The sequence below is a fragment of the Tubulanus polymorphus genome, chromosome 4, assembly GCF_964204645.1.
Source record: "Tubulanus polymorphus chromosome 4, tnTubPoly1.2, whole genome shotgun sequence".
NCBI lineage: Eukaryota > Metazoa > Nemertea > Palaeonemertea > Tubulaniformes > Tubulanidae > Tubulanus > Tubulanus polymorphus.
The window spans coordinates 18,458,129-18,483,596 of NC_134028.1; the positions used below are offsets into that span (position 1 = coordinate 18,458,129).

A 25,468-nucleotide genomic window follows, 5' to 3' on the forward strand; every position below is an offset into this window, starting at 1 on the left:
ATTCATGAGTGACAAACCATAATTCAATAATCAGACTTATTTAAAAAAAAACAGATTTTCTTCATGTCCACTATAAACATAAGTCCAAAAATGATTTAGGTAAAATGGAAATAATGAATTCTAGCGTTTACTCCTGGTACACTTATCAATAGAATTTGACGACAGCATATCTCTTTTCAGTCAACTGTAGAAGATGCAAACAAACAACAGGTTAGAGAAAGTGAGGTGAGGAAAATTTAACTTCACAATATTCAGTTATGGTCTCATGCACGATACTTGGACATTTCATATTATTTTCCTGAATAATTTAGGCCCTTCAAAGTTGATACCTTGTTTCTAATTCAAATCTCTTTTCTAGACATGAGGAGGGTGGGCGAATTTTTTAGTTATGAGCCTTTTTAGAATGAGAAAGTGAAAATGAACTTAACAGATAAAAACCCACAGTTAGATCTGTAAAAATCCTTTATTAGGTTCATTCTCTGATAGTCATCTCAAACATAGTTCTCAACTTTTAGACTGAAATGAATAGTGTTTGATAATTAGCATATCTTAATATTTCAGCCAGGTGTAGTACTGGAAGAAGATCCAGCAAATGGTGTTGAACATGAGGTGTGTACAAAGAAATGTTTTGAATAAGAGTTTATCAGCAAGTTGTTGATATACCTGTGTCGAGAGGCATGAAAACAGCAAAATCGTTTGCACAGAAATATGTTGGTATCTAGGCATTTCTTTTACCAGAATCAATTGCAAAATTGTAGCTCATAATTTTATGATAGTGTTCAGTTTCAAGGTCAATGGTTTCAGTATATGGTGTCCAAGGAACTGACTATTGAAATTATTAGATTGTTGAGCATATTGAAACCACTTAGCTAGTGGGCATGGTGTTCCTGGACCCCCTAGTTAAAACTATAGTATATCAGTATGTTTTATCATTGCAGTCTGATGGTGCTTCTGTTATTCCGCCATCAGTAAGCTTACCAGATACTCCAGATAAACAAACAGATCTGGTAAGACATTGAAATCCTTTTTACAACCCATAAAGGTCTGACTTGAGAAACGGCTAAGACGGCAAAGAAAGTTTTTTCTGTAATGAAGAAACTTTAGTCAACTTTAGTCACTTATAGTTCTTCAACTGTTGTGTATAATGTATTTTAAAGCGCCTGTTCATTAGTATGTTTCATCATTGCAGTCTGGCGACGGTTCCGTTGTATTACCATCTGCGCGTCTGCTGGCTATTGCAGCCTCTGATAAACGGAAAAATCGGGTAAGATACTAGATTATATTTATTCATTGTTAAAAGTATTTTACATCATATGAAAGCCTTGACGATTTAGTACAAAATAACACAAACTTGTGATGCATGGATATAAACAGCTATTCGGTATCATGATGAACTTAGATTTTACCTCGTATTTTCTGAGGAGTAATTCACACTACATAGTGCAATTCCTGAGTGCTAATGGGTTAAAGAGCAAATGCTATCTAGTCAGTAGTCATAGGCCTAATGGACGCATATTCCACAAATTAAATGGTTTAGGCAGTTACTGAATTAGAAACTTAGTTAAGTTAGTGTAAAGGATTATATTTGCTTACAAAGTCACTGAATTAAGATTTAACAGAGATAAACATTAAATGGTTTTGGGAGTCACTGAATTAGAAACCGAGTTTAGTTAGCGTAAAGGATTATATTTGCTTACAAAGTCACTAAAATAACAGTTTACAGAGATAGACATTACAGATTTAGGATCTTGTTGGTAAGCCTACCGTTTACATGTTTGATGTTTCGTGTCATCATGAAATGGTTTTAACTTGAGTTAGGCATGCGTTTCTGCTGATTGCTTTTGGAAGAATAACTATGATAGATTACCACAATGATATTGATATACCGGGATATATAAATTTGCGACCAAATAACTTTTTTTGAAAGATTTTTTGCTAAGATAGAGCCATGTGAAAATTGTTACCATTCTTGAATAGCAAAACAACTCACGAGTTGCAAGAATTACATGTAGTGTTTGATCAATATGAATAGTAACTTGTAAATATTTCCTTAAAATTAAGAGAATGAATTAAACTTCATGTATATAATTGACCGCAATATGAGTACTTAATTAAAGAGACCCTGTCACCATTACACATTTAAAAGTTTGAATATCTACTTTTTTGATTCAGGATCTGGCATCTTCGCAGGGCTTGTCAACTGTTAAATGAACATTTTCTCCCAGGGAGACCGAGATAATATGGGATGCATTTCAGGACTTTGAACAAAAGCCCAACATGAAGGAAGTCCGGGCCGTTTGTAAAAATGTAAAAGCTGTTGGGGCCATTGCGGTGAAGTATAGCATTCGATCGTCTCGAGAAGGATACGAAAAAATGCGCCAGCATGTGCATTATCGTATGAACAGGCACTAGAGTATTGTTTTTCATCCTTTCAAATTTTCAGTGTTCCAATCTGTTTTGAATTCACTTTTAGTTGACAGTGTGGAGGTGTCACACACTGTCAACTAAGTGACAATCTCATCGTCTGTTCATTATTAGAAATGATGTGTTCGATGGATTAATCATCGTAATATTTTCAGTGTTCCAATCTGTGGAGGTGGAAGGGAAATGGGCAACTGTATAACTACTGTTGTACAGTTATTTCAGGGATTTTGAACCCTCCCGCCCGCCACACTGTCAACTAAAAATGCATTTTCAACAGATTGGATCGCAATTTTGAAAGGATAAAAACCTGTGTATATCATTGTAATACTTTCACTGTTCCAATCTGTTGTTAACTCATTTTTAGTTGACATTGTGGAGGTGGAAGGCAATTGGATAACTGTATAACTACTGTTGAGGGTCTCTTGCAAGCAACTAATCTTATCGTCTGTTCATTATTAGAAATGATGTGTTCGATGGGTTTATCATCAAATAATTTTCAAATCTGATGTTAACTCATTTTTAGTTGACAGAGTAGATGTGAAAGGGAATTGGGGAACTGTATAACTACTGTCGTGAAGTATGTCAAGGATTTTCAACCCTCCCTCCCGCCACACTGTCAGACGCGAGTTCACTCTTATGGTCTATTCAAGTACTACATGTATGCTGTTCTCACGCACATGTCACATTTTGTTTTATAACTTGATGACTTGATACAGTAATAAATAAGATGAAAATAAATGATTAAATCATTTGAATATTTTGTTTTTAAATGTCTATTGCTAAATATTGGTTGAATTTGACTGGCCAGCAATGGTACTATTGGACTGAGAAATGAAGGTCGACCGATGCATTTCCTCAACTGCAGATAGGTCCAAAAATTGATGTTTTTCTTGGTGGTTAGTCTGGACGGTATCTCATCTTCAGAAAACTTTTGCTTAAAAAGGTTATATCAATTGTAAGACTTGATTCAACACCGAACGATGGCAATCTTTCACAGATCCCTCTGAGGCAAGCCTGTTGACTGCATTCATTTACACCAGTATCACAGACAAACTTTATGTGTCACACTTAAGGTATATACTTAAAAATGTTTTTGTCCCATATTGACAACTTTTTGTCTCATAATGACACATAATATTTGACTATGTCCCATAATGACACTTTGTCCCGCATTGACCCATAATGTCATTACGGGACAGTCATTATGGGACACGGTCAAATATTTTGTGTCATTACGGGACACAAAGTTGTCATTATGGGACAAAAATTATTATTATTATTATTATTATTATTATTATTATTTTTGATGTCAATTATGTTGTCATTAATTATTATTGTATTCTCATTAATTGTATCATGGTATCAAATCATACCAGGGCATCCCCCCAATTAGGTACAGCCCTTAGGGCTTGGGGCTGTCCTGCTAGAATGTATATATTCAATAATCATGTACAACAATTATTATACTATTATATTATGTATTATACATTTGAGAAAAAATATATTCATATTCATATTCAAACAAGAATTCAGGAATGGTTGACATTTTACAACTGAGAGACGTGGTTCTAGTGCATGACAATGTTGAGTTGAGACACACTAAAAGCTAGGAATCATCCCTGAACTAAGTAAACATAAGGATTGCTTAATGGGATCTGCAAAGTCCTGGGTACCAAACCGGATTGTTGCAAAACTGGAGCTATTGGTGGACAAGATACCCAGAGATAAAATATTGCTTCAACAACAACCAGCAAGTGCAGCTGCAGAATGAGTGAATCAGACGAAACGTAGCTCAGACGTAAACACCCAATGTAATTAAGTCTCAAGTCAGGCCTTTTTTTCTAGCACCATGTGCAAACTAATTTGTTCATACTAGTATCAGGTAAAATTTGTCGTGAAGCATAAAAAACTTGCAAATAAGCGCATAGTTTTGACTACTAAGATAGTATATATCCGTGATGAGTGAAGGGTAATGGCTTAGGAACAGTCCAATACTGAGCCTAAAAAAGGACAATGAGAGGATCTGCGCCATTCTGAGTGTTAGGGTCATGGCTTGGGCGAACATGAGCAACCCTCATCCCTTGGCAAGGGTGAACTCATTGCCCTGGCCCTGCAACCAGGGTGACGTTCTAGCCTGGGGGATATGGGCAGAGGAATTCTCTGAGGATACAGCTGTAAAAGAAGTTACCAATTAAAGAAAGCACTTTAATGTCCAACATTATCATTCAATTTAACCCTTTCAGTGCTGACTAATCAATACACTATAGTGCTGGAGAAAAATTTTGAAAAATTCCAAATGTGTCGTATAACGGGAATACCACTATAGTGCGTATACACCGCGGTGCAGTGTATTGTTAGTTACTAATATTTCACTATGTTTGATATGTGCTGCCATCTTTCAATAGAGATAAAAACTAATTACATCAATGCACCGCAGTGTAATGTACTAGCAAAATCCATCATCAATTCATACACCGCACTGCGGTGTAGACGCACTGAAAGGGTTAGACAAGAAAGCTCTATACAATTTATGGAAAGATATGTTTCGTCGTGGACACAGTCACTGTTTGTTTTGAAGTAGTCCATACATAAATGTGTTCAGTATCAATATTGATGTACGGTAGTGATGTAGATTTTATTCATTCATTATTTTGATTTACTTCTCTACTCTAACCAGCTGGTTAGCTGGAGTGTCGATTTAAACCAATTTGTGGGAAATAAACATTCCCACGGACATAGCTAATTAAACATGGATGCGAGCCCTGGCAACCACTACTACTACTACTATTACTACTACTAGGCGGTAGAAATATATGCTCAGTTGAGACATTATCCTCTCCCTTTGAGACAATGGCGCCAACTCCAACAGGACCTGTTCGCCCTCAATCCATCTTGGCAAACTCACGATAGTCCTGCCCGTATACAAAGTTAGTAATAAATTGATCAAGTATTGTAGGTTCTATCGAGCCAATGTTTTTTTATTCAGTTAGGCCCACTGGTGGCCATATTTGGAAAGAAAAACTCTTGAATGCTCATAGGAACTTACCTCGGTTTCTACAGCTTTAAAACTCTTTTCGTGTTGAATATGTTATTGAATAACGGTATTCAGCAGTGATGAATTAGTTTCATTGTTTTAAAACAATTTTGTAGTATTTTTTCAAAGCCTTATTGCAGTCGTTCTAATGGAAATAGCATGATAAAAGTTACAATTTTCTTGGAGCTTATGACCTCAGCTAACAGAATGTTATTTTCAAAATTTCAATTTGGGGTCTTGGGGTCTATGGAGGGTCAAGTAGAACCCTCAAAACAGAAAATTTTGCAGTACATATTTACTATGTAATAATTCAAAAAAAGTTAGAGATATATATTCAAAAAGGCATTTAGGAGAAAATCCATGGGTTAAGGTTGTGTTTTGATATGTTATGGGGTCAAATCCCCCAAAATTCAATGACCACGCCCTCGACCCCTAGCTGGAGAAGTGACAGCTGGAGCAGGTATGGTTGGATTGGTTTCGCTTCCAGCTGTCTGAAGGAAGCGCTGATGGTGGTGGTTCCTTGTCACTTTGACTAGCTTCATCGCTTTCAAATTCGGTCTGACTGGTGTTATCACTTTCGTTATCACTTTCATCATCACTTTCATCTACATTATCATTATCATTGCTGCTATCAAAAACAAGATCTCTGACTTGCTGGTAAAACGTTTGTTTGCCATGATTACTTCAAATAACTGCAGACGTTCGTAAATGTATGCGAGTCTATAATGCTGTAGCCGCGTATTGTATACATTCATATATGCATGCACTAAGCCCCTAGTTACTATCCCAGTCAGTATGTTTGTCAGTGGATCTAATCATTCAAAACACGTGTGACATTGAAATTCCTGGAAGCTCAGCTAGTAGTAACCACCTACATGTGGGTGATTGGCTTAGATGCTTCTAATAGCTTTAACGACTAGCCAATCAGCACCGAAGTCACCTGATTGACATCGGCGAATATTTTCCCCAACACTGATCTAAGCTAACCAAATTCACGTCAATTCTCGGCGAACCAGTTCGCCAATGACATCGAAAGAGTTAATTAAGGCTGTCTTTGCAACACATCCCCTGGTGGCCACAACTGGAACTCAAAAAACTTTAATTCCAATAGGTATGTACCGTACACTAAGTCCTACCCGTAAACAATGTTTGAAAACTAGGTGTCCAGGGAGACTAAGCTACTTGGTGAAATGTTTGACAATCTGACAATCAAATATTCAACACCCCTGGTGAATAAGTACAGTAATGAATGAGGTAGAAGCACATCACAATCATATAGCTTGTTATTAGCTACAATTCTGCCGTTGATTGTAGTTACAAACTATGCATAGCTACCAATAGGCATATATGAAAATACCATGCTATTCCGCTATTCCACACCACCTGAACATATCGGAAACCAATGACCTTGACACTCGCTATAATCATAGAGAATGTCATCAACGACAATTTTACTGATGATGTAGGTAACAAATATGCCTAGGTACCAATATATGGAATTACCACATTATTTTTTTATCAAATGTCCCCTGGTATACATACACAGAAAGCAATAACCTTAACTTTTTAACTGCTATGGACGCTTCTACCGCATCACTTTGTGTGCGGCTGACGTGCTGACGCATAGTCGCTATTCTTTTCAAATTGACTGCAGCACAGTGGCGATTGTTTTGTTTTGAATTGTCGGCACTTAACAAAAAAATGCCTTATAAAAATTGTTTCGCAAATCATCAAAATCTTGTAGATGGCGCATAGTACAGTGGGAAAATCAAAATAATAACTAAAATTTGAAAACTTTTTATTATGGCGTTCGTTCCATAATATCTCCCTGTTACCGTACAGTACTGCCATCTGTCCATTATGAGTGGAACTTTTCATTCATTGAAATGGCGGCAGCAAGGAGAAGAATCTCTGCAGCAGACATATTAGCCGAAGTTTTTGCTGATCACGACAGAGGTGATTCTGATATCAAAAGTGAAGACGATACTGTCGATGTCCAGCAGGGCGATAACATTGATGATAGCAGTGATGATGAGGACGCCGCTACGTATGATGGTGCCGATGAAAATTCCAGGTAATTTGCTAGGTTAGTGGCAGACACTTGTGTCCGGGGAAAAAGAAAAAAATAATACTAAAGATGAAATTTCAAAAATTATATTATGAACTAACTGCTTGCTAATTTGGTAAAATATGATAATAACACTGCAGTTTAGTATTATAATTTTCTTTTTTTAGTGGTAGTGATACTGTTCAATCTGCTGATGAGAGTGACCATGATTCATCTGAGCCTAGTGTTCCAAATGCTGTGAGAGGTGGTAGCGGTCTAGGCCAAGGTCGCAGTAGAGGCAGAGGACAAGGGCGTAGACGAGGTCGTAGCAGAAGTCAAGGCCAAGGTCGCGGTAGCGGCAGAGGACAAGAGCGTATACGAGGATAAGGGCCTGGACAGCAACCGTAGCGGATATGGCTGAATGACACTCAACATTTCATGCCAACAATTCCTCAATTTACTGAAATTCCAGGCCAAAAAGTGCATATCGCAAATGATGCAACTCTGTAAATTTATGTGAAACAATTTCTATCAAACGAAGTGATTGACCATATCGTTACTGAGACTAATAGATATGCACAGTAACTGACTAAAAAGTAAACTAACCGAAGTAACTGACCGCCTTGAGATGGAGAGAACAATGAAATGGTATAAAAAGATTGCGGCTCGCTTGTTCATGCTTTGCATCTTGAATTCCCATCTTGTTGCCAGGAAAGGAGGGTTAAAACAGGACTTCTTGGCATTCGTTCATGACGAGGTATCTGCGATGCTTTCAAACCATCCTGTTGTTGACAACAACACTGCCAGTCGTTTAGTAAGTAGACAATTTTTTGAGAGAATTCCTTCAACACCGGCCAGACTATCCCCAGGAACGGAGATGAGAACGCCAACCTATAAAATGTGCGGTTTTTTTCTTGAGTTACACATGCAAACCAGCTGACGGCGTAGCTGTCAGCACTTGCGAGCACCGAAGGCGCGAAGCTATTTCGGGGGGTTTGGGGGTCCGACCCTAATTTTTAGAAATTAGAAGTGTTTTCCGAGCACTTAGAGCGATCTTGAACCCATGAACGACTATTATATTTTGGAAGGTAATGGCTAGTTCCATCCTCATTCGATGACATTCAACATCTCATGCATTACGGGTCGAGCCCTGAATTATTGCAGTTAAAATGCGCCGATGAATCCGAATGCTCACTAAAAATCATCACCCAGTAGTGTATAATATCTGAAGGCATTCACCACACGCGCGCGGCAACATTAAGTAGGCCTATGTACATTACTACTGTTGCCGCGCGCGCATGTCGGCAACCGATCGATAAAATACATATACACTCATCGTAGTACAAATGTAGATACAAAATCAGTGTTGCAATGAATATGCATTGAAATGCGATACTTTTACGCGACGGTAAGTAAACCAGGCACTGAACGCACTTAAGGTCCACCTAATTAACGATAGCACCGGACCAATTGAGTGAGATCATCACCCCCCCATACTGTTACATCATTTTTTTGACTATTTGGAAAATCCGCGGGAATCCATGGATCCGCGGGGAATTCACATCCCTGCAGGAAAGAGATGCCCAGTGTGTAAAGCGCGACCCGGCATACGTAGTGAATCCGTCTATCATTGCAAAACCTGTCCAAACAAACCTGGGCTACATCTGGGTGAATGTTTTGAAGTTTATCACACAATCAAGAACTCTGCTATTTTGCAATAAATAAATTTTATTGCACAGTGTGAATTACATTTTGGTTCTTATTTCCGATTTTTGCGATTTTTTTCAGAAAATGATGGTTTTTAGTATGGTCAGCCATATGTATCAAAATCGCCACTATGGGATACCAAATGTTGAAATTATGAAAATCTAATCCCACAATTAGTTTTATTAGTTTTATTAATTTTTTATTTCATTTGTGAAAAATAGATCAATTATAATTATTTTAGAATAAAGTCAAATTTTGACAGAAATGCTCAGCACAAGGCAAAAATAGGCCGCAGCAGCGAAAGGGTTAAACTCAGCATTATGAACAAGAGGACCACAAGGTTCATATGGTCATAAACAGTGTTTAAAATAAACCAAATAGTAGTGCGTGGATGTAGTGAGGAGATGTCAGTTTTATCAGTGAAAACAAAGTCACTTTTCCAGGGTTTCCATGAGGCTGGTTTTTTTTAAGTCTTAAGTTTTCCTATTTTCCCCAAATCCTGAAAAATTCTTTGAGGAATTGTGAAAGGAATTGTAATTTCCACAGACATCATATGTTCTTGTTTTAGTTTATTTCAATGTAACGATCTGTTTCATCAATAAAATGGGTGGCTGACAATGAAGTGAAAGGCTGAATCCAAGAACATGTCTATCGCACTTTTGAACCCAAGCGTCTACTTTTACTTAGTAGCCACTTGAGAACAATAAGCAATTAACGATATCGGCTACTTTTCCAGTAGTATACATTTCAAAACAGTCACTCTGAAATAGTATTCCTTTCAATTCGGTTGGTTTTCTATAGTGGCTGTTTCGAAGAGTCTACTATTGAAAAGTGACCATTTTGAAAAATCTGGTTTCGATAGTGCACACTAGCAGTAGAGGCAACTGTAAAACCATCCGCCTGTTAACAGTAACTTTGTGATAGTAACTCCTACCATAGCAGCTACTCTCAAAACACATCGTTACTAAAAGTCAACTATTGAAAAGTGACCATTTTGAGATGACATGGTTATTTCCTGTACAAAATAGCAGATTTGCAGTGATACGTGACAGGTTCAAAGGTACTGTTAAACCCTATATGCTTTGTATACAGAACTCTGTATGCTTTGAATACAGTTTTGTGAATAGAAAATCAAAGTTTTTGAGATGCTAAGAATCCCCTAAATTATATTACCCTCAACAAAATGGGAAACTATTGATTCATATAACATCATCATGGATTAAATCCATTACTACTAAAATATAGTGCCAGTCCTAGAATTCTTAGAATTTTAAGATTTTTGTTTTACATTTGCGATTATAAAACATTCTGGTGTGTTCATAAATCTTTAATTTTGTAGAAAAGAAAGACAAAATATAAATTTGCCTTTTAGGCTCAATTTGTTTTAAGGGTATATGAGAGAGGATTATACAAATAAAAAATCATATGTTCAAAAAATGAATTACAAAAAAATGTATCTAAAATACTTAGAATTAACCTTGAATTAATTGTTTATTTCAATACAAACGATTTTTAGGTAATCTATGTGAAGTTCACTTTGTCGCGCTGTTCTCTGCTTCTTCGTTAATGAATATTGAATCGTTTTATCACTCGCTAGAAGTGATACCATAATCAAAATCTTATTTCGTAGTTATACAGTTTGGTTGAAATGAAATTACCAACTTATAATAAAAGATCAAACGATTAGCGTATAAAAGTGCAGTGTTGAAATGTTAATTTTGAAGTCAGCAATTTCATTTGATAGAGAAAACTTCTTTTGGCTTAAGATGTGCAAGAAATGCAATAGGCTGTAATTCTAGTTGCACATACTTTCCTACTTTATTAAGTAAATTGTTTATATAGGTTATCAAAAACCCAGCAGCAGCTCTGTTCAGCAGGTCAATTACACTGGCTAACTGGACAGTGATTGATGAACAAATGAACAAACTGCACTGACCACCAAAAGACCACAGACCAAAAGTAATTACCTCTTAATATTAATAAACTTAGCACCGCAATATCTCTATGAAACTTTATTTCAAGGTGCCAATATAATAACATGCCAACATGTACGGTGTTTGAACTTCGCTGAATCGATGAACCAATGAATCGCTGAATTATAAGATAATTATCAGTTTTCTCCAACTAAACTCTTTTTCTCAAATTATCGTAAACCAATGTTACCAATACTTGAATTTGGAAGTGAATGCGGGCTAGAACCAACAAAAGGTACCGGTTTCAGGTGCAGATATACAGGGAACGTAGCGACCAACACGGTTGTATATCCTCTCATAGCGACCAACACGGTTGTATATCCCTTGTTTGCCGATTAGTAAATAATTTTCGATCTAAACGACTACAGGACCCGAAGAAGTCCAATAAAATACTCGAAAGCATGTTAACTGTAGATAAATGAAGAATTTCCACAGTAGAATTTTGTATCATGAAATTTATTATAGTTAAACCACAACGTTTCGGCTGTTGACTGACAGCCATCTGACTGAAAGCCCTTATCACTGGAATGTCTACATTCAACCTGATGATGGCTGTTAGTCAACAGTCGAAACGTTGCGGTTTCATCTTTAACAAATTTTATCATATTTAAAATTCTATTACGGGATTACTTCATTCGTGACCCCGGTGACGATCACCAAAGGCCGTTACCGTAATCCAAATGAAATCTTGAATACCATACAAAGTTTCTTCTATTAAATTCGATCAAATATGGGCACAATTTAGATGATTTCTTTAGAATGTTAAAAATCCACGTGGATATATAGCATATTTTGTTTTAAAAAAATCAATGATTTCGCGAAATTAGAATTCAGGGAAATTCGAACACTCCGAAACACACATCTTAATTTAAGATGCAAAGACATCCAGGCCCCCGTTGAAAATAAACCACCATTTCAATAATGAGAGGTTAGCCTGAACTTATGATTGCGCTTTTAATCTAAGAATTTAAATCAAAAATAAATGCAGACCTATGCTCGAAAATAGCTGCATTTGTTCAAATTGAATTCTTTATTCAATTATATCGCCATGAAAAGAAGGAAATTTTGATTTATCTTAAAACTACATAACTATTGACAATTTTTAAACAAATTTACCTCCAATCTCGACTTTTATTGGTTAGAGGTGGGAATCGCTCATTACATTTCACATCCTCAAAGAGTATCTACAATATCTTCAAATCTTAACTGAGTCACTCTAAATAGAACTATACCCCAAACTATAGCGTGAGTAGAGTTTTCCATATGTTTATACTGTCACGTATCGCTGCTAATCTAAATCATATGTTGCTACCGTGTATTTATAACAGGGAATCTGGCAAGCGATCTCAAAATGGTCACTTTTCAATAGTTGACTTTTAGAAACGATGTGTTTTGAGAGTAGCTGCTATGGTAGGAGTTACTATCACAAAGTCACTGTTAACAGGCGGGTGGTTTTACAGTCACCTCTACTGCTAGTGTGCACTATCGAAACCAGATGTTTCAAAATGGTCACTATTCAATAGTAGACTCTTTGAAACTGCCACTATAGAAAACCAACCGAATTGAAAGGAATACTATTTCAGAGTGACTGTTCTGAAATGTATACTACTGGAAAAGTAGCCAATATCGTTAATTGCTTATTGTTCTCAAGTGGCTACTAAGTAAAAGTAGATGTTTGGGCTCAAAAGTGCGATAGACATGTTCTTGGATTCAGCCTTTCAAGTGTAGTTAGCGCATAGGCCTTATCTACCTTCCCTACAAAAGCATAGTGCAATCGACCAGACAAGATCCCACCCACCCTATTTTTCATAATGGTAGAGTCCACACGTTAGGCAATGAAACTGTGCAGTGTTCTCTGCGTGTGTGATGCCTCAATGAATGAATGAAGTTTATGTGACAGGCACTGTCCGTGGTAGTTTTAACTACGGCAAAACCACACTATAACATTATAATGCACTTAATAAATGGCTCCAAAAATCCTCAAAACTTGCCCCTTAGGGCTTCAAAACCTCCTCCCATGATTATCTTGGCATGAATACACGCTCGAACAATTTTTTCCCCAAAAGAGCAGCAGACATTTTTTTAACGATCACGCAACCCTGCGTTTCTCATTATGTATATATCTTTTTTCTACTATGCGCACCAAACAGCATATTTTTCGTCAGTCGATCTGAGTCGGCCTGTGTTTACATGAGGCTAATCACTGCTGTGTGTATACAGCACTGGTGCTGCTAATTAGGGGTATTACCAAGAGTACAGCATCTTCGAATGGTATAGTTTGCAAAGATAGATGTGACTGGCTGGCATTACTGGTAATATCCATGAAGAAAATCTCTCACTTGCAGTGCTTTATAGTGAAGATATAAAGACCGGGCAAGCGACTGACAAACCCTGCAGAGACAACCCTACCGATCCTCCCCAAGTCAGTGTAAACCAGGAAGTGTGCAGTTCTATGAACTACTTACGAATGGTCAGTGTGCGAGCACCTGTGCTGATAGTGATGGGGATATCTCTTCATTGCCGGGTAAAATCGTAGACAATTCACTGACAGGTGAGTCCTTCATGTGCTCAAAACTTTTCATAATTCATCACTATTTTGGGAACCTAAATACAACAGGCTATGATAGTCATAGCTAGGATCATGGATACAGGAAAATGACGTGTTACATCGGATTATCAGTGCTATTTGATACAGCATTTTTGGTCTATATCCGTAGAAAACTACGGATGTTGTTCAGTGAACGGCAGGACTTTTACTAGTGATGATACCTTTATGGTCTTTGACCATAAAAATCATATCATGAGCTACAAATTTGCAATTGAATTTGGTTATACAATAGGCATAGGTACCGATATTAATGAACTAGTGGCCCATTCAAATCATTCACCATTCAAAAGGGGAACTGCGGCAGAATATTTTTTTACATCTTTATGTGCTTGAAACCGTTAAAAATATATTTTTGCAAGCAGGAAAGAAAATTTTTAGATATTTTTTCAAAGTGGGTTTTGTAGACTCTCCAGCTGCTGCTAATTTCTCCACGTAGCAGACACTTTTCGCTATGCTATGATGTAGTGTGGCCCTCTACATATATATGTCACATAGTGGGTGGATAAATAAGAGCACAGACCACACAGGCAGCCAAACAGCAGTATTGTAATTGTAATTTTCAATTGAAATCTTCGTTAAGTACATCTATTTGTCTACACATGTATGTGATGGACTATGACTATGTCATCAATGCTTACATGCCTAGCTACTGGGGATTAAATAGGACACCTCTCATCTGCAATAAATTCTGCCGATAACAATGTGAAAATTAATGTGTATGAGTTAATTAAGGAGAATTGGAAATTTTAACTAGCATTATGTCAAAGAACTAGAGTAGAAATGAATGACAAATTATAGTAATGGAACTGAAGCTACCCTTCAACTCGCCCTGGTGGGGTAAACAAGACTGGGTACCAGAAAAATAAAAGCCTTTTACATTCATAGTAATCCTCACCTGCTCCCCAAACATTGTTGAAGAGTTGAAGCACTTTTGTGTCCTCTGCTGACGATAATTCATTTAGTTTACGTAGTTCCCCACTTTCGATAATCTCCCAGATTTTATCAGCAAGTTTCCTACCAATACCTGGTATTGCCATTGCTTCCTGAAATGAAATTTATGAGTCACTTAGAGGCCAAAAGGTCTTGTGCTCTCAGAGTCCAGTTTTTTAAAAATAATATCGATGAAAACACATTACATTGTTCATTCTACTACTCTTTTAATTATGCAGATCTGTTCACCTAGTGCCCTGGGAACTACGGCAAGACTGAAGCCTCAGAGAGTGGTAGGCAGGAACAAATACGTCAGTTCGATTTGTTTTACCTTAAACGTTTAAGTGAGATATGGCCAGTTTTTCTACGATAAAGTTTATTTAATTCAAAAATCTTGTCGAATTGTATGAAAAACGCGCGTATTCATAATGCACGGCAATATGGGCATATGCTGTCATTGTAGTGCGTCCAGTGTGTGACACTAGTGATCTGCCAGCGCGCACTTGCCTCGCATAGTATACACTGATATGGCTAGATGCCAACTGTTGCTAAGCAAATCGTTTGCAGTAAATGAATAAACACACACCACACTGCCATACAACTCGGCAATAATTTTGGTCTAACTGTAAAAATAAAATCACTGACTTTCCCATTACAAAAGGAATTTATTACCCCTATGGTACCGACCCTTGGTGCAAGATGCCCGCTCACACCGAGTGATGTAGTCATCCACATATTAATTCACCTTGTAAAATGAATTTATCCGAAAAAATATTGATAAAATATCTTTATTTTTATTGTGATCAACTTCTGTCACCATTCCCCCCAATATAACTTGAAATAACCTCAAATACAAAGTTGCCGAATCTATTTTTGCAGCGTATTTAACCCCATTTATTGGATCTTCAGTTAATTCAATGACTGTAACTAGAAAGAATCTTTCTATGTGGTCGGGTTAGCATCAAGTTCCATTGGAGACATTCAGTGAATTCTCTATCTCACAACCTATGGTAAATCAGTTCTAAATCAATGATAGTTGCAAATGACATGAACGTAACAAACCAAACAATTCGACACCAGGCCACTGCTATGTGCAAGTGAAACCTATTCGTCACTCAGGCTACAGTCTACATTCTCGCGTAGTTACCACGCCGTACGATAGCCCGGAAATCTTTCTAGGCCTACGATATACAATACAACAGGTAGTGGCACACCTCAACGAGTATGAAATACTTTTTTTAGAAAGGTCGATCACCACAGCCATATTGGTGCGCAAAACTCAAGGGATATCCCGATATAACATCAGGCAGGAAAATGATTATTATTTTACAGGATTCCTTCAATTCCTTCCTACAGAAATAAATTCATTCAGGAACGCACAACATATTTCAGACAGACTGATTAAGTAACAAAGCTATCTTGTGTCATATAACAGAAAAAAACTGGGAAAATGAAGTTCAAGTCGAACCTCTAAAACGACCTGACCTCAAAAATGGTATGCTGTGGTTCGCTGTTAATATACACAACATAATGCACGCTTCTGATTGGGAGATCTGATAATTAGATCAATCCAATCAATCCTGCATGGGATCCGTGATATAAAGACTGAATGCCATTCACATTGCAGCACCCAAATCCTTTGTGGAATAGATAAACATGTAAATATCTGCTGTGGCTCTTGAATTTGTCAACGGTACTATTCCATAGCAGCTTTCTACCTTAAAATTATTTGTGAATTGTATTGTAATATACCTAGTGTATTTGTATTTGTATTAATAAATGTTGACAATAGATGGCATACCTATCGCTTTCTTGAAAAGAATCCTTTGTCCTGGTGAGTTGTGTGTTATCCTTTTGTCCCGGTTTAAGACTCGGATTGTCCCCTACTACAGCGGCGATTACCCCTTATATTACGATCAGAATACTCCAAGACGACAATTGTTACACTGGTGAGAGCGAAGTGGGATTTATTTCGATTGTTGTGTATTTTATGGTCTTTTAATGCGGCTCCACATTGGGAACCTAGTCTGAGCGAACCACGCTTACCATTATTAGTAGAAAATACTTGAAAGACTTATAACGGACTCTCATAGCAGTTAAAACCGTTAACTTGTCATATTCTTTATTTAATCAGAATTAGTACTGAGGGAAAATTTGGGGAAAAATTATTATTATTTGCATATTATTTTATTATTGCTGGGGAGACTGAGAGCGAGACACAGACCAGTATACGAAAAACTTTTGTGCACCTTTTCTATTATATTGGACTGTGTTGAATTAACTGACTTGTATTTATAATGTCGATGCCTGGGGAACATTCCGAAGAAGATGCTAGTTATCTCGGTGTTAACCAGTTCCTCATGTCTTTGACACAGTATGTGGAACATAAAATTAAAAACACAAAGTCAGAATCACCCTCTGAGCCAGCCAAACCCAGAGACCACACCAAGGTACCTGCACCTAAAACCTACAGTGCTGGTCACAATTTTAAAGTATGGCTCGAGAGATTTGATAGTAACTGTGACATCATGTGGATAACTGATCCTTCAGTACAGAAGGATCATCTCTTAATGTATATGGACCATGAGTCATATCTGGCCAAAAATCTTCACTTGTCAGACAAACTGAATTATGATGAGTTCTCGACATCCATTAAAGACCGTCAATCCCTAACACAATCGCCCGGCGATTACAAACTCATGCTAAAAGCACGCGAGCAAAAACAGCCCGAAAACCTCGGACGTTTCGGCGATGCACTTATGGAGCTAGCCCAAATGCCTATCCAGACGCTGGACATACACTACAAGACGAGCTGGCTCGTGATCAGTTTTTGACAGGAGTTAATTTGCCATTAACAGCTAGGGAACAGTTGTACGTTTCTCAGCCGAAAACCTTGTAAGAGGCTGTGTCCCTGGCTAGAGGTTTTGAATCGGCTAGGCGAATAGCTGAAAAGCAGGAGTCGAGGGGGAAACGTGCGATGGTAAATGAAGCCCAGCCAAAGCCCATCGAGACCAAGCTGCTTTCGGAACTGGTTAAACAGGTCCAGAGTTTAAACCTCCGCATCGAAAATCTCGAGCATCGAGGTCAGACAAGGCCTTCCAGGAATCCGGAACCTCCCAGAAATCCAGCGGCTGACATCTGTTGGCGCTGTTGGGTGCCAGACCACCCGGCTAGTGCATGTCTTACGGCGATATGCCACTCGTGCACTGAGCCCGGACATTATGCTAGAAACTGTCCTAATAGTCAGGGAAACGGGCAGATGCGTTCCTCGAGGGGCAGAGGCAAGCCCTTTTAAACCATCGGCCCCAAGTTCCGAAAAATATTCCTCCACACCGTAGAAAATTAGATACCTGTATAAATGTTGTAAATACCCCTGTATACAGTACGAATGAAAATGATTATGAATACGACAACCCACAGTGTAGCTGCCCGGACTCAAGTGGTTTACAAGTCGGGAAGAGCACACCTCCTAACGGTCAAAGCTCCTCTTCAGAGTACACCCCGAACTCCCGAGAGCCCACCCCATTAAATAAAAGTGTGCAGAATGTAGATATCCGTTACACTGGCCTCTATTGTTCTGCTATAGTCAATAGTGTAGGAAGAATCTCTGCGCTTTTCAACACCGGCGCTGGTGTGACTATGCTCAAGACTTCTCTCTGGGTGGCGAGTAATGGGGGTGAAATGGGGTGCCTGAAACCAATTGATTTTGAGTTGGTTACGGCTACCGGCCAGGACATTAAGGTTAGGGGTTCGGTCGATGTTCGCCTTAGTTTGGGGGATTGTAGTTTTATGGTTCCAATGGTGATTGCAGATGATTTGTAACAGGATTGTCTCCTTGGTGGTGATTTCATCAGCGACAACAACTGCGTGAGTGATTACCCAAATAGAGTCATGAGCAGTGGTCTGTCTGACATACCATTGGAACACAGGGATTCCCGACCAACTGCGTGCCGCCTATTCCTGACCGAGACTCGCATGATCCCAGCCGGACACGAAATTATAGCTACTGCTTATTTTAGGCAGATATACAACCACAACAACAATTCCGTTGGGATTTTTTGTGGTAGAGCCCCGGGTCCATTCGGTATTGGTAGAACACTGGTTAGCCCGAACGATAACAAGGTGACTGTCCGTTTGGCCAATTTTTCGAACGTGACGTGCCGTGTCAACTTGTAGGGATTTTCTCTCCTTTAAACAGTATCGAAATCCTCACTACTCAGGATAAGAGACCAGATGTCTCTGAAATCCCTACCAATAGTGAGGATCTAAACTCGTTGTTTAAGGAGCTGCAGCTCGATGCAATTGACATTCCGGACAGTGATCGCGAGGCCTTAAAGAAGGTTGTCTCTGATTACCAGGATGTGTTTTTTTCCCGCGAAGACTTTGACATAGGGAGGACCGCGTAAGTTGAATTTGAAATAGATACGAGTGACCATCGCCCCATCAAACAACAACCGCGGCGTTTACCACCGGGTCATAGACAGTTTGTGGAGGGTCATACTGCCGAATTACACAGTCACAGCTTCATCCGACCATCACAATCTCCCTGAGCCAGCCCCATTGTCTTGGCCAAGAAGTCCGATGGTAGCCTTAGGCTGTGTTGTGATTATCGGAAGTTAAATGACCCTACGATAAAGGATAGCCATCCACTTGGGCGAACTGACACTTGAGAGATAATTGCCCTAGTCGATATGATCGGACACTTCCGGCATTACCTGTTGGGCCTGAAATTCTTGGTGCGCACTGACCATGCAGCACTTAAATGGCTCCGGTCTTCAAACATTCAGTCTGGACAAGTTGCCCGCTGGAACAAACGATTGGCCGACTATGACTTTGATATCGAGCACCGGCCCGGGCGTATCCTACTAAATGCGGACGCGCAGTCCCTCATCCCTAAACGACTGAAGCGTCATGGAGATTGCCATACCCGTGGTCAGACCGGCCCCCCAAAATGTCAGGTTTCGGCGGTGGGTGTGGGTAGTGATCATGCAGGCTTGTCGACAGTGGACATAGCCCGGTTACAGGACGAGGACGCTGACATATCTGTAGTCAAAGACTTGGTCCATTGACAACAGATTAAACCTAGTGCCGATGTGATGCGCCAATTTAGCACCAAAACCAGAATGTTTCTGGGTGAATATGAGCGCCTAGTGATTGACAAGGACTTTTTATTTTTGAGACCCTCCCCTGGATCCAGACTTTCGAAATCGCGTGTTGTTCTGCCTTACATGTTACTGCCTAAGGTTTCGTCACACCTTCATGACGGTATCTCCGGCAGGCACTTAGGGCGCACTAAGACAAAGCGGAAGATGCGCGAACGATTCTAGTGAGACCGGTGAGGTCTGACAAGAGCTGTCCATGAGTATATTCAACAGTGCCAGAAATGTCAAATATGCAAAAATCCGCCCAAGCGACCGAAGGCACCTTTGGTGTCAACACCAGTGGGTCGTAGAGGGCAGAGGTTGCACATTGACATAGTGGGCCCCCTACAGCGTACTAAACGCGGCAACATTTGCATTATTGTTGTCCAGGACGCATTCACTAAGTGGGTTGAGGCATGGCCAGTACGGAATGAGAAGGCCCCCACTGTGGCTCGGAAAGTCGTGGATGAATGGGTCACGAGATGTGGCTGCCCAGAAAGCATTCACTCGGAACGGGAAGCCAACTTCGAGTCCAAGGTTTTTACAGAAATGTGTCGACTGTTGGGTATCGATAAGACGTGTACCACCTCGTATCACCCGATGGGGAATGGTCAGGTGGAAAACTTTAATAAATCCATCATGGCCATGCTGACCATATCCGTGAATGAAACTGGCACTGACTGGGATACGAAACTGTCATCATGCCTGATGGCATTTCGTTCTTGTGTTCAGGAATCCACCCGCGAAACCCTATTCTACCTGACTTTCAGTTCAGAGATGGTCTTGCCTCTAGATATTATGGTTGGGCCTCCAGAAGAACAAGAGTACATCACTATGTTTAGCCGTGATGTACACTCAAACTTACAAGAGGCGCACAAAAGAGTCAGGGAGAGACTGGGTAAAGCTCAGCGGCGTCAGACTGTCAATTACAACAGATTTGCTAGGCGGGGTGGGTATAACATTGGGAATCGGGTATGGCTCTATAGTCATGCCATTAAGCCAGGGGAGGCGTCAAAATTCCATTCGAAGTGGAAGGGCCCCTTCATTGTTATGGAGAAACTATCGGAAGTGACGTATCGGGTCAGACTGGAGGGGGGTCCCCCAAAGCAAAAGACTGTCCACTTCAATGATATGAAGCCAGCGTTTGGCCAGCCGCATACCAACGTCAAGAAGGCTGTCCCTGCAAGAACTAGAAAGACGACAGTTGAACCCCAACCTGCCCCTGAGATTGAAAATTCGAGCTCTTCAGGGAGCGATGACGAGGAGATTGTCTGGAGGCGCCAAAACTAGCAGATTGTGGCAGTACTACCCAATGACGCCACACCAATCGAAGCGTAGGCAGAGGTCGATCCCCCAGCGGGTCAGCCAGTGGAAAATGCCCAGCTGCATCCACCGGCCGACAACAGAGATCAATCCAGTCGTCTGCGCCCGAGGAGAGCATTGAAAGAGCCAGCCCGATTCAGGGACTTAGTTCGTCATTACCCTATACCGGCAACCAGTACAGCAGTTAATGGCGACTGTACCACCTGCTGTCAGCGATGGTCCAGAATCCGGGAGAAGAAAGATCTGTGGCTGAAGAAAGCGCGAAAATTGCTGCGGGACAGAGAACACCTCACCGGTTAAACTCTCTGCTCTCCGGCCAACTTAACGTTTTTCTCTCTTTCCTTCTGTTTTTAGCTACCAAAATGTCTGATGTGCTTCAGTTGGATACGTTGAACGAAAAAACACCATGTCGATGGAGAGGTTTAATCTGCTGGGGACAGAACTCAGCTGTTTGATGTCCCAGCATGGGGGTACGAGTATACATCTCGTGGATAAGCTTGAGAAGCTTGATCGACATCTTGATCTACGGCGTCCAATTCTCCTGCTGAGCGACTCCATGTTTAAAGGAGTCAAGTGCAGCGATGACTTGTATGTCATCGCTCACTCAGGAGAACGGATCTAGGAGGTCAGTCGGACCATACGACTGATGAGCTGTTCAGCTGTTGTCGCTAACCACGGGGTGAATAACGTGTGGGAATTCGGTGATACGGTCAAGGAGATATATAGCCTGGCCAACCTTATACAGCGAAAATAACCCCTTGTCCCGATTTTCCACCTTCGTGTCCCAAAAGCCCTGTGTATGAGAGGCAAGCGTGAGACGGTCATCCCGATTGACCGCATCAATGTACATTTCGAGAAGGCCGGGTTCCGCACCATCGAACATCCGGACCTTCCAGACCACGACTACAGAGGGATCCATTATTGACCGAAGGCAGTCAACGAAGTAGCCCGTCATATTTTTGCCTCCGTCAAGAGTCATTTAGAGTCCTAAATTTGTAGGTGGGACACCCTACAAAACCTGGCCTTTTGACTCGTGCATCCCTGCCTCAGTCCTGGTTCTGCGTGTTAGAACTCTTCTGCTGGCCTCTCTTTTACTTTTTCAGCGCTAATTCGGAGAATCGTCGTACCATTTGTATATAAACCATCACTTGTATATAGACCGTCATGTGTATATAGACCGCAAGTTCCATCACGTGAGTAGGTATGGGGATGGCAGGGCCAACACCAGATATCGGTAAATGGCCAGCGGTGAACCCTAGTCTACCTCGTGCTTCAGGAATGGATTCAGCGGAAATGTAAATATGTAAATAATCTGACTCTTGTGTACTATGCGAACCATGGATGTTATCGATCGTCACCGTTTTGCAATGGGAACTCGGCATACCGGTATTGGACTGTTATTGCGTCGTGAAAGTTAATTTTGGTACTGAACCATAGTTAAGTACTCATTGTTAGGGGGGAGTGGTGTAACGGTGTGACTCCCGCCTGTAATTGTATTGTAATATAGTGTATTTGTATTTGTATTAATAAATGTTGACAATAGATGGCATACCTATCGCTCTCCTGAAAAGAATCCTTTGTCCTGGTGAGTCGTGTGTTATCCTTTTGTCCCGGTTTAAGAGTCGGATTGTCCCCTACTACAGCGGCGATTAACCCTTATATTACCATTAGAATACTCCAAGATGACAATTGTTACACGTGCTTTTCCATAAGTTGGAAAGAAGAATTAATGATGTTAAAGTGACTGCATGAGGTATACAAATATTCAAAATTGTCTCATTATAGCCCCTAATTATAGCTTTCATCCAATCAGATTAAAATTGAGGTTGAGGTTTTGTTGTCAAATTTGAAAATGACTATGAGCAGACACACTCTTTTATTGACCGAGGAGTAGGTGAAGTCTTACCTCCCATGTTGTGACTTTTTTCGGATATTTTGTCAATGCTGACACAGCTTTCTGATAGCCAAACACTCGCCATTTATCATTTTGGGCTTCATATAATGTTATCATTTGCTAAAAAGAATAAACACAGCAAGGAGATATATTTAGTGGATCAATATTAATTAATATATTCCTCTTTATTGCAACATCATTCCCCAACTGAATATGGAGCTAAAATAAAGCACCAGGCAGCTTTATTATTACCACAGAGTGCAAATTAACAAAGTTTTCATTCAGCTGCATTGAAATTGAATTGGATTTGATATTTTTTGCTTAACAAGATCTAATTAAATAATAAAGCTGCAAAGCAGTGATAATGGGTTTCTGCTTAACTGGTTCAAATGTTGCAATGGGAAGCGTACAAAGATTTCATCGAAATAATTCTTATCAGTCCATAAAATATGACTATTTCGAAGAAGCACAACCTAGGGGTCAACAATATGCTGAATATTGGATCCGTATAAGGTCTTCCACGTATAAAGTACTGATGTACCAAGTCTAGTCAAAATGGCTTTGATACCGAAAGTCCCCTGGTGGCTGTTGCATGAACTTGTCCGTCCTATATCCTCAACGAGCATGTTTTCATCCGTACTTTTGTTAAAAATCGGTTGATCTACCTTCATTATGCATCAATTTATTCAGTAAGGAATTTTCATTCGGAAATAAACAATGATTTTTAACAAAGTTGTTTTTGTCTTCATTTATCAGCGATAGTTTACTTTACTTGAGCATATTGCACATATGTTTATGGTTTTTAAACAACTTTGAATCCAACCTAAACCAAGTATACTCTAAAGGCAGCGTTGCCATGCTAATAAAAAATTAGGGAATTATAGATAACAAAATTATTGCATTTTCGGGATTCGAACATGATGTAGCATCACTGCCTCGATATCTTTAAAGCAATTAACCTCTTCGCTACCATGCGTGACGTATATTTACGTCGCAAATAATGACCCTCTCTCACCTTCTCTCAATATATTCATTTACTACAATTGCTGGTGTGGTGAGTCACTACGCCGCAGGGGTATAGACGTACTAAATGATCGTCTGCTGCATTTTAGTTTCACTATTTACTCATAGACAGCGAATCAGTGCCTCAAATACTGAACTGAATAGAATTGAATTTATGCTTGAGTGACAACATGCACCACTTTGTGCACGAAACAAGAAGGCACGTGCATGAGTTTTTTTGTCGGTATTTTTTAGCTGTTTCTTTTATAAAATGTCATCCTGGTCCAGATTTAGTAGACAGTCAATCACTACACGATAAGAATACAAAAAATGTGCTGGAAATGGATCATTACAAGTTATTCGATCAAAATCCATTGATCGATCCACAAATCGATAAAAAAATCGATCAATAATTATTGGTGATCAATTTCTGATTTAATCGATTTTATTCTTAATAATACCATCTGATAGCTGAGGAGCTTTACAAATATATATGGTTTGTAGGGGTGATTATAAGTATTTATACAAATAGCGGCTTTTTGAATCGCAGATGGATGAAACAGTTCGCGGGAAATGACAGATCCAGACTGATGTTAGTCCGAATCTGTGATATACAGTTGGGTTGACACCCAAGTTCGTCCGGAAATTTGTAGGCATTTCAGGATGTACTTTTATCAATGGATGACGATTCCTTGCAACATTCTCGTTCGCTGTTTAGACCGGTTAATAACGCGGGATTGATTCATAGTTAATTACTATAGGCAAATTATGAACGGTCAGATGCAAAGTTATATTTCTGTAAGAATTGCAAATTACGTTTATTAGCTGTTAGTAGTCGAATATCAGATGAGTTACATTTTATGAAAACATTTTGGGTTTTTATGGAATAAGATCATGGACATATTGAGTAGAAGTACGGCGCACCTGCCATGTTCAAAGGAAGGCTATGGTTCAGCAAACCTCACTTACTTCTACAGAGGGTGATATCCTCAGTCAGTTGAAGACGCGGATAAAAAACAATTTGAAAAAATGCAGCAAGACATGGAAGAGCTCAAAGGTCAACGGCTTGAACAGAGAAATTGGAACGGAACTGCATGGCGGAGAGGAGGTAACCGGAAGCCGATGGTACCACTAGAAGAAAGGATCTGCTACGGTTGCAAACAGAAAGGACATGTTAGGAAGTTTTGCCCGCAAATGACTCAGGGAAATGATCGGACGTCCACGCTTGGAGGCAACGAGCAGACAGGCAAGTAAAAAGCCTCAGAACTGCAGATCTCATTGGAGCACCTAATGAAGTAAATCTCAAGATAGGTAGCATTGGATGTTATGGCTTAGATTCGGGTTCAATGGTGTCAACGGTATCACATGAGTTTTTATCGTTTCAT

At 39.6% G+C, this 25,468-nt stretch overlaps 1 protein-coding gene across 6 annotated transcripts in view; it reads right to left on the minus strand.

Moving 5' to 3' along the window:
* Positions 1-25,468, minus strand: part of LOC141903109 (DNA polymerase lambda-like) — a 168,630-nt gene that overhangs the window by 46,476 nt on the left and 96,686 nt on the right. For all 6 annotated transcript variants that reach the window (XM_074791073.1, XM_074791076.1, XM_074791074.1 and 3 more), the window contains 2 exons: positions 23,094-23,201; positions 14,689-14,836 (listed from right to left, as the gene is read on the minus strand). In XM_074791073.1, coding sequence (XP_074647174.1) covers positions 14,689-14,836; positions 23,094-23,201 — 256 coding nt within the window. The remainder of the gene's footprint in view (positions 1-14,688; positions 14,837-23,093; positions 23,202-25,468) is intronic.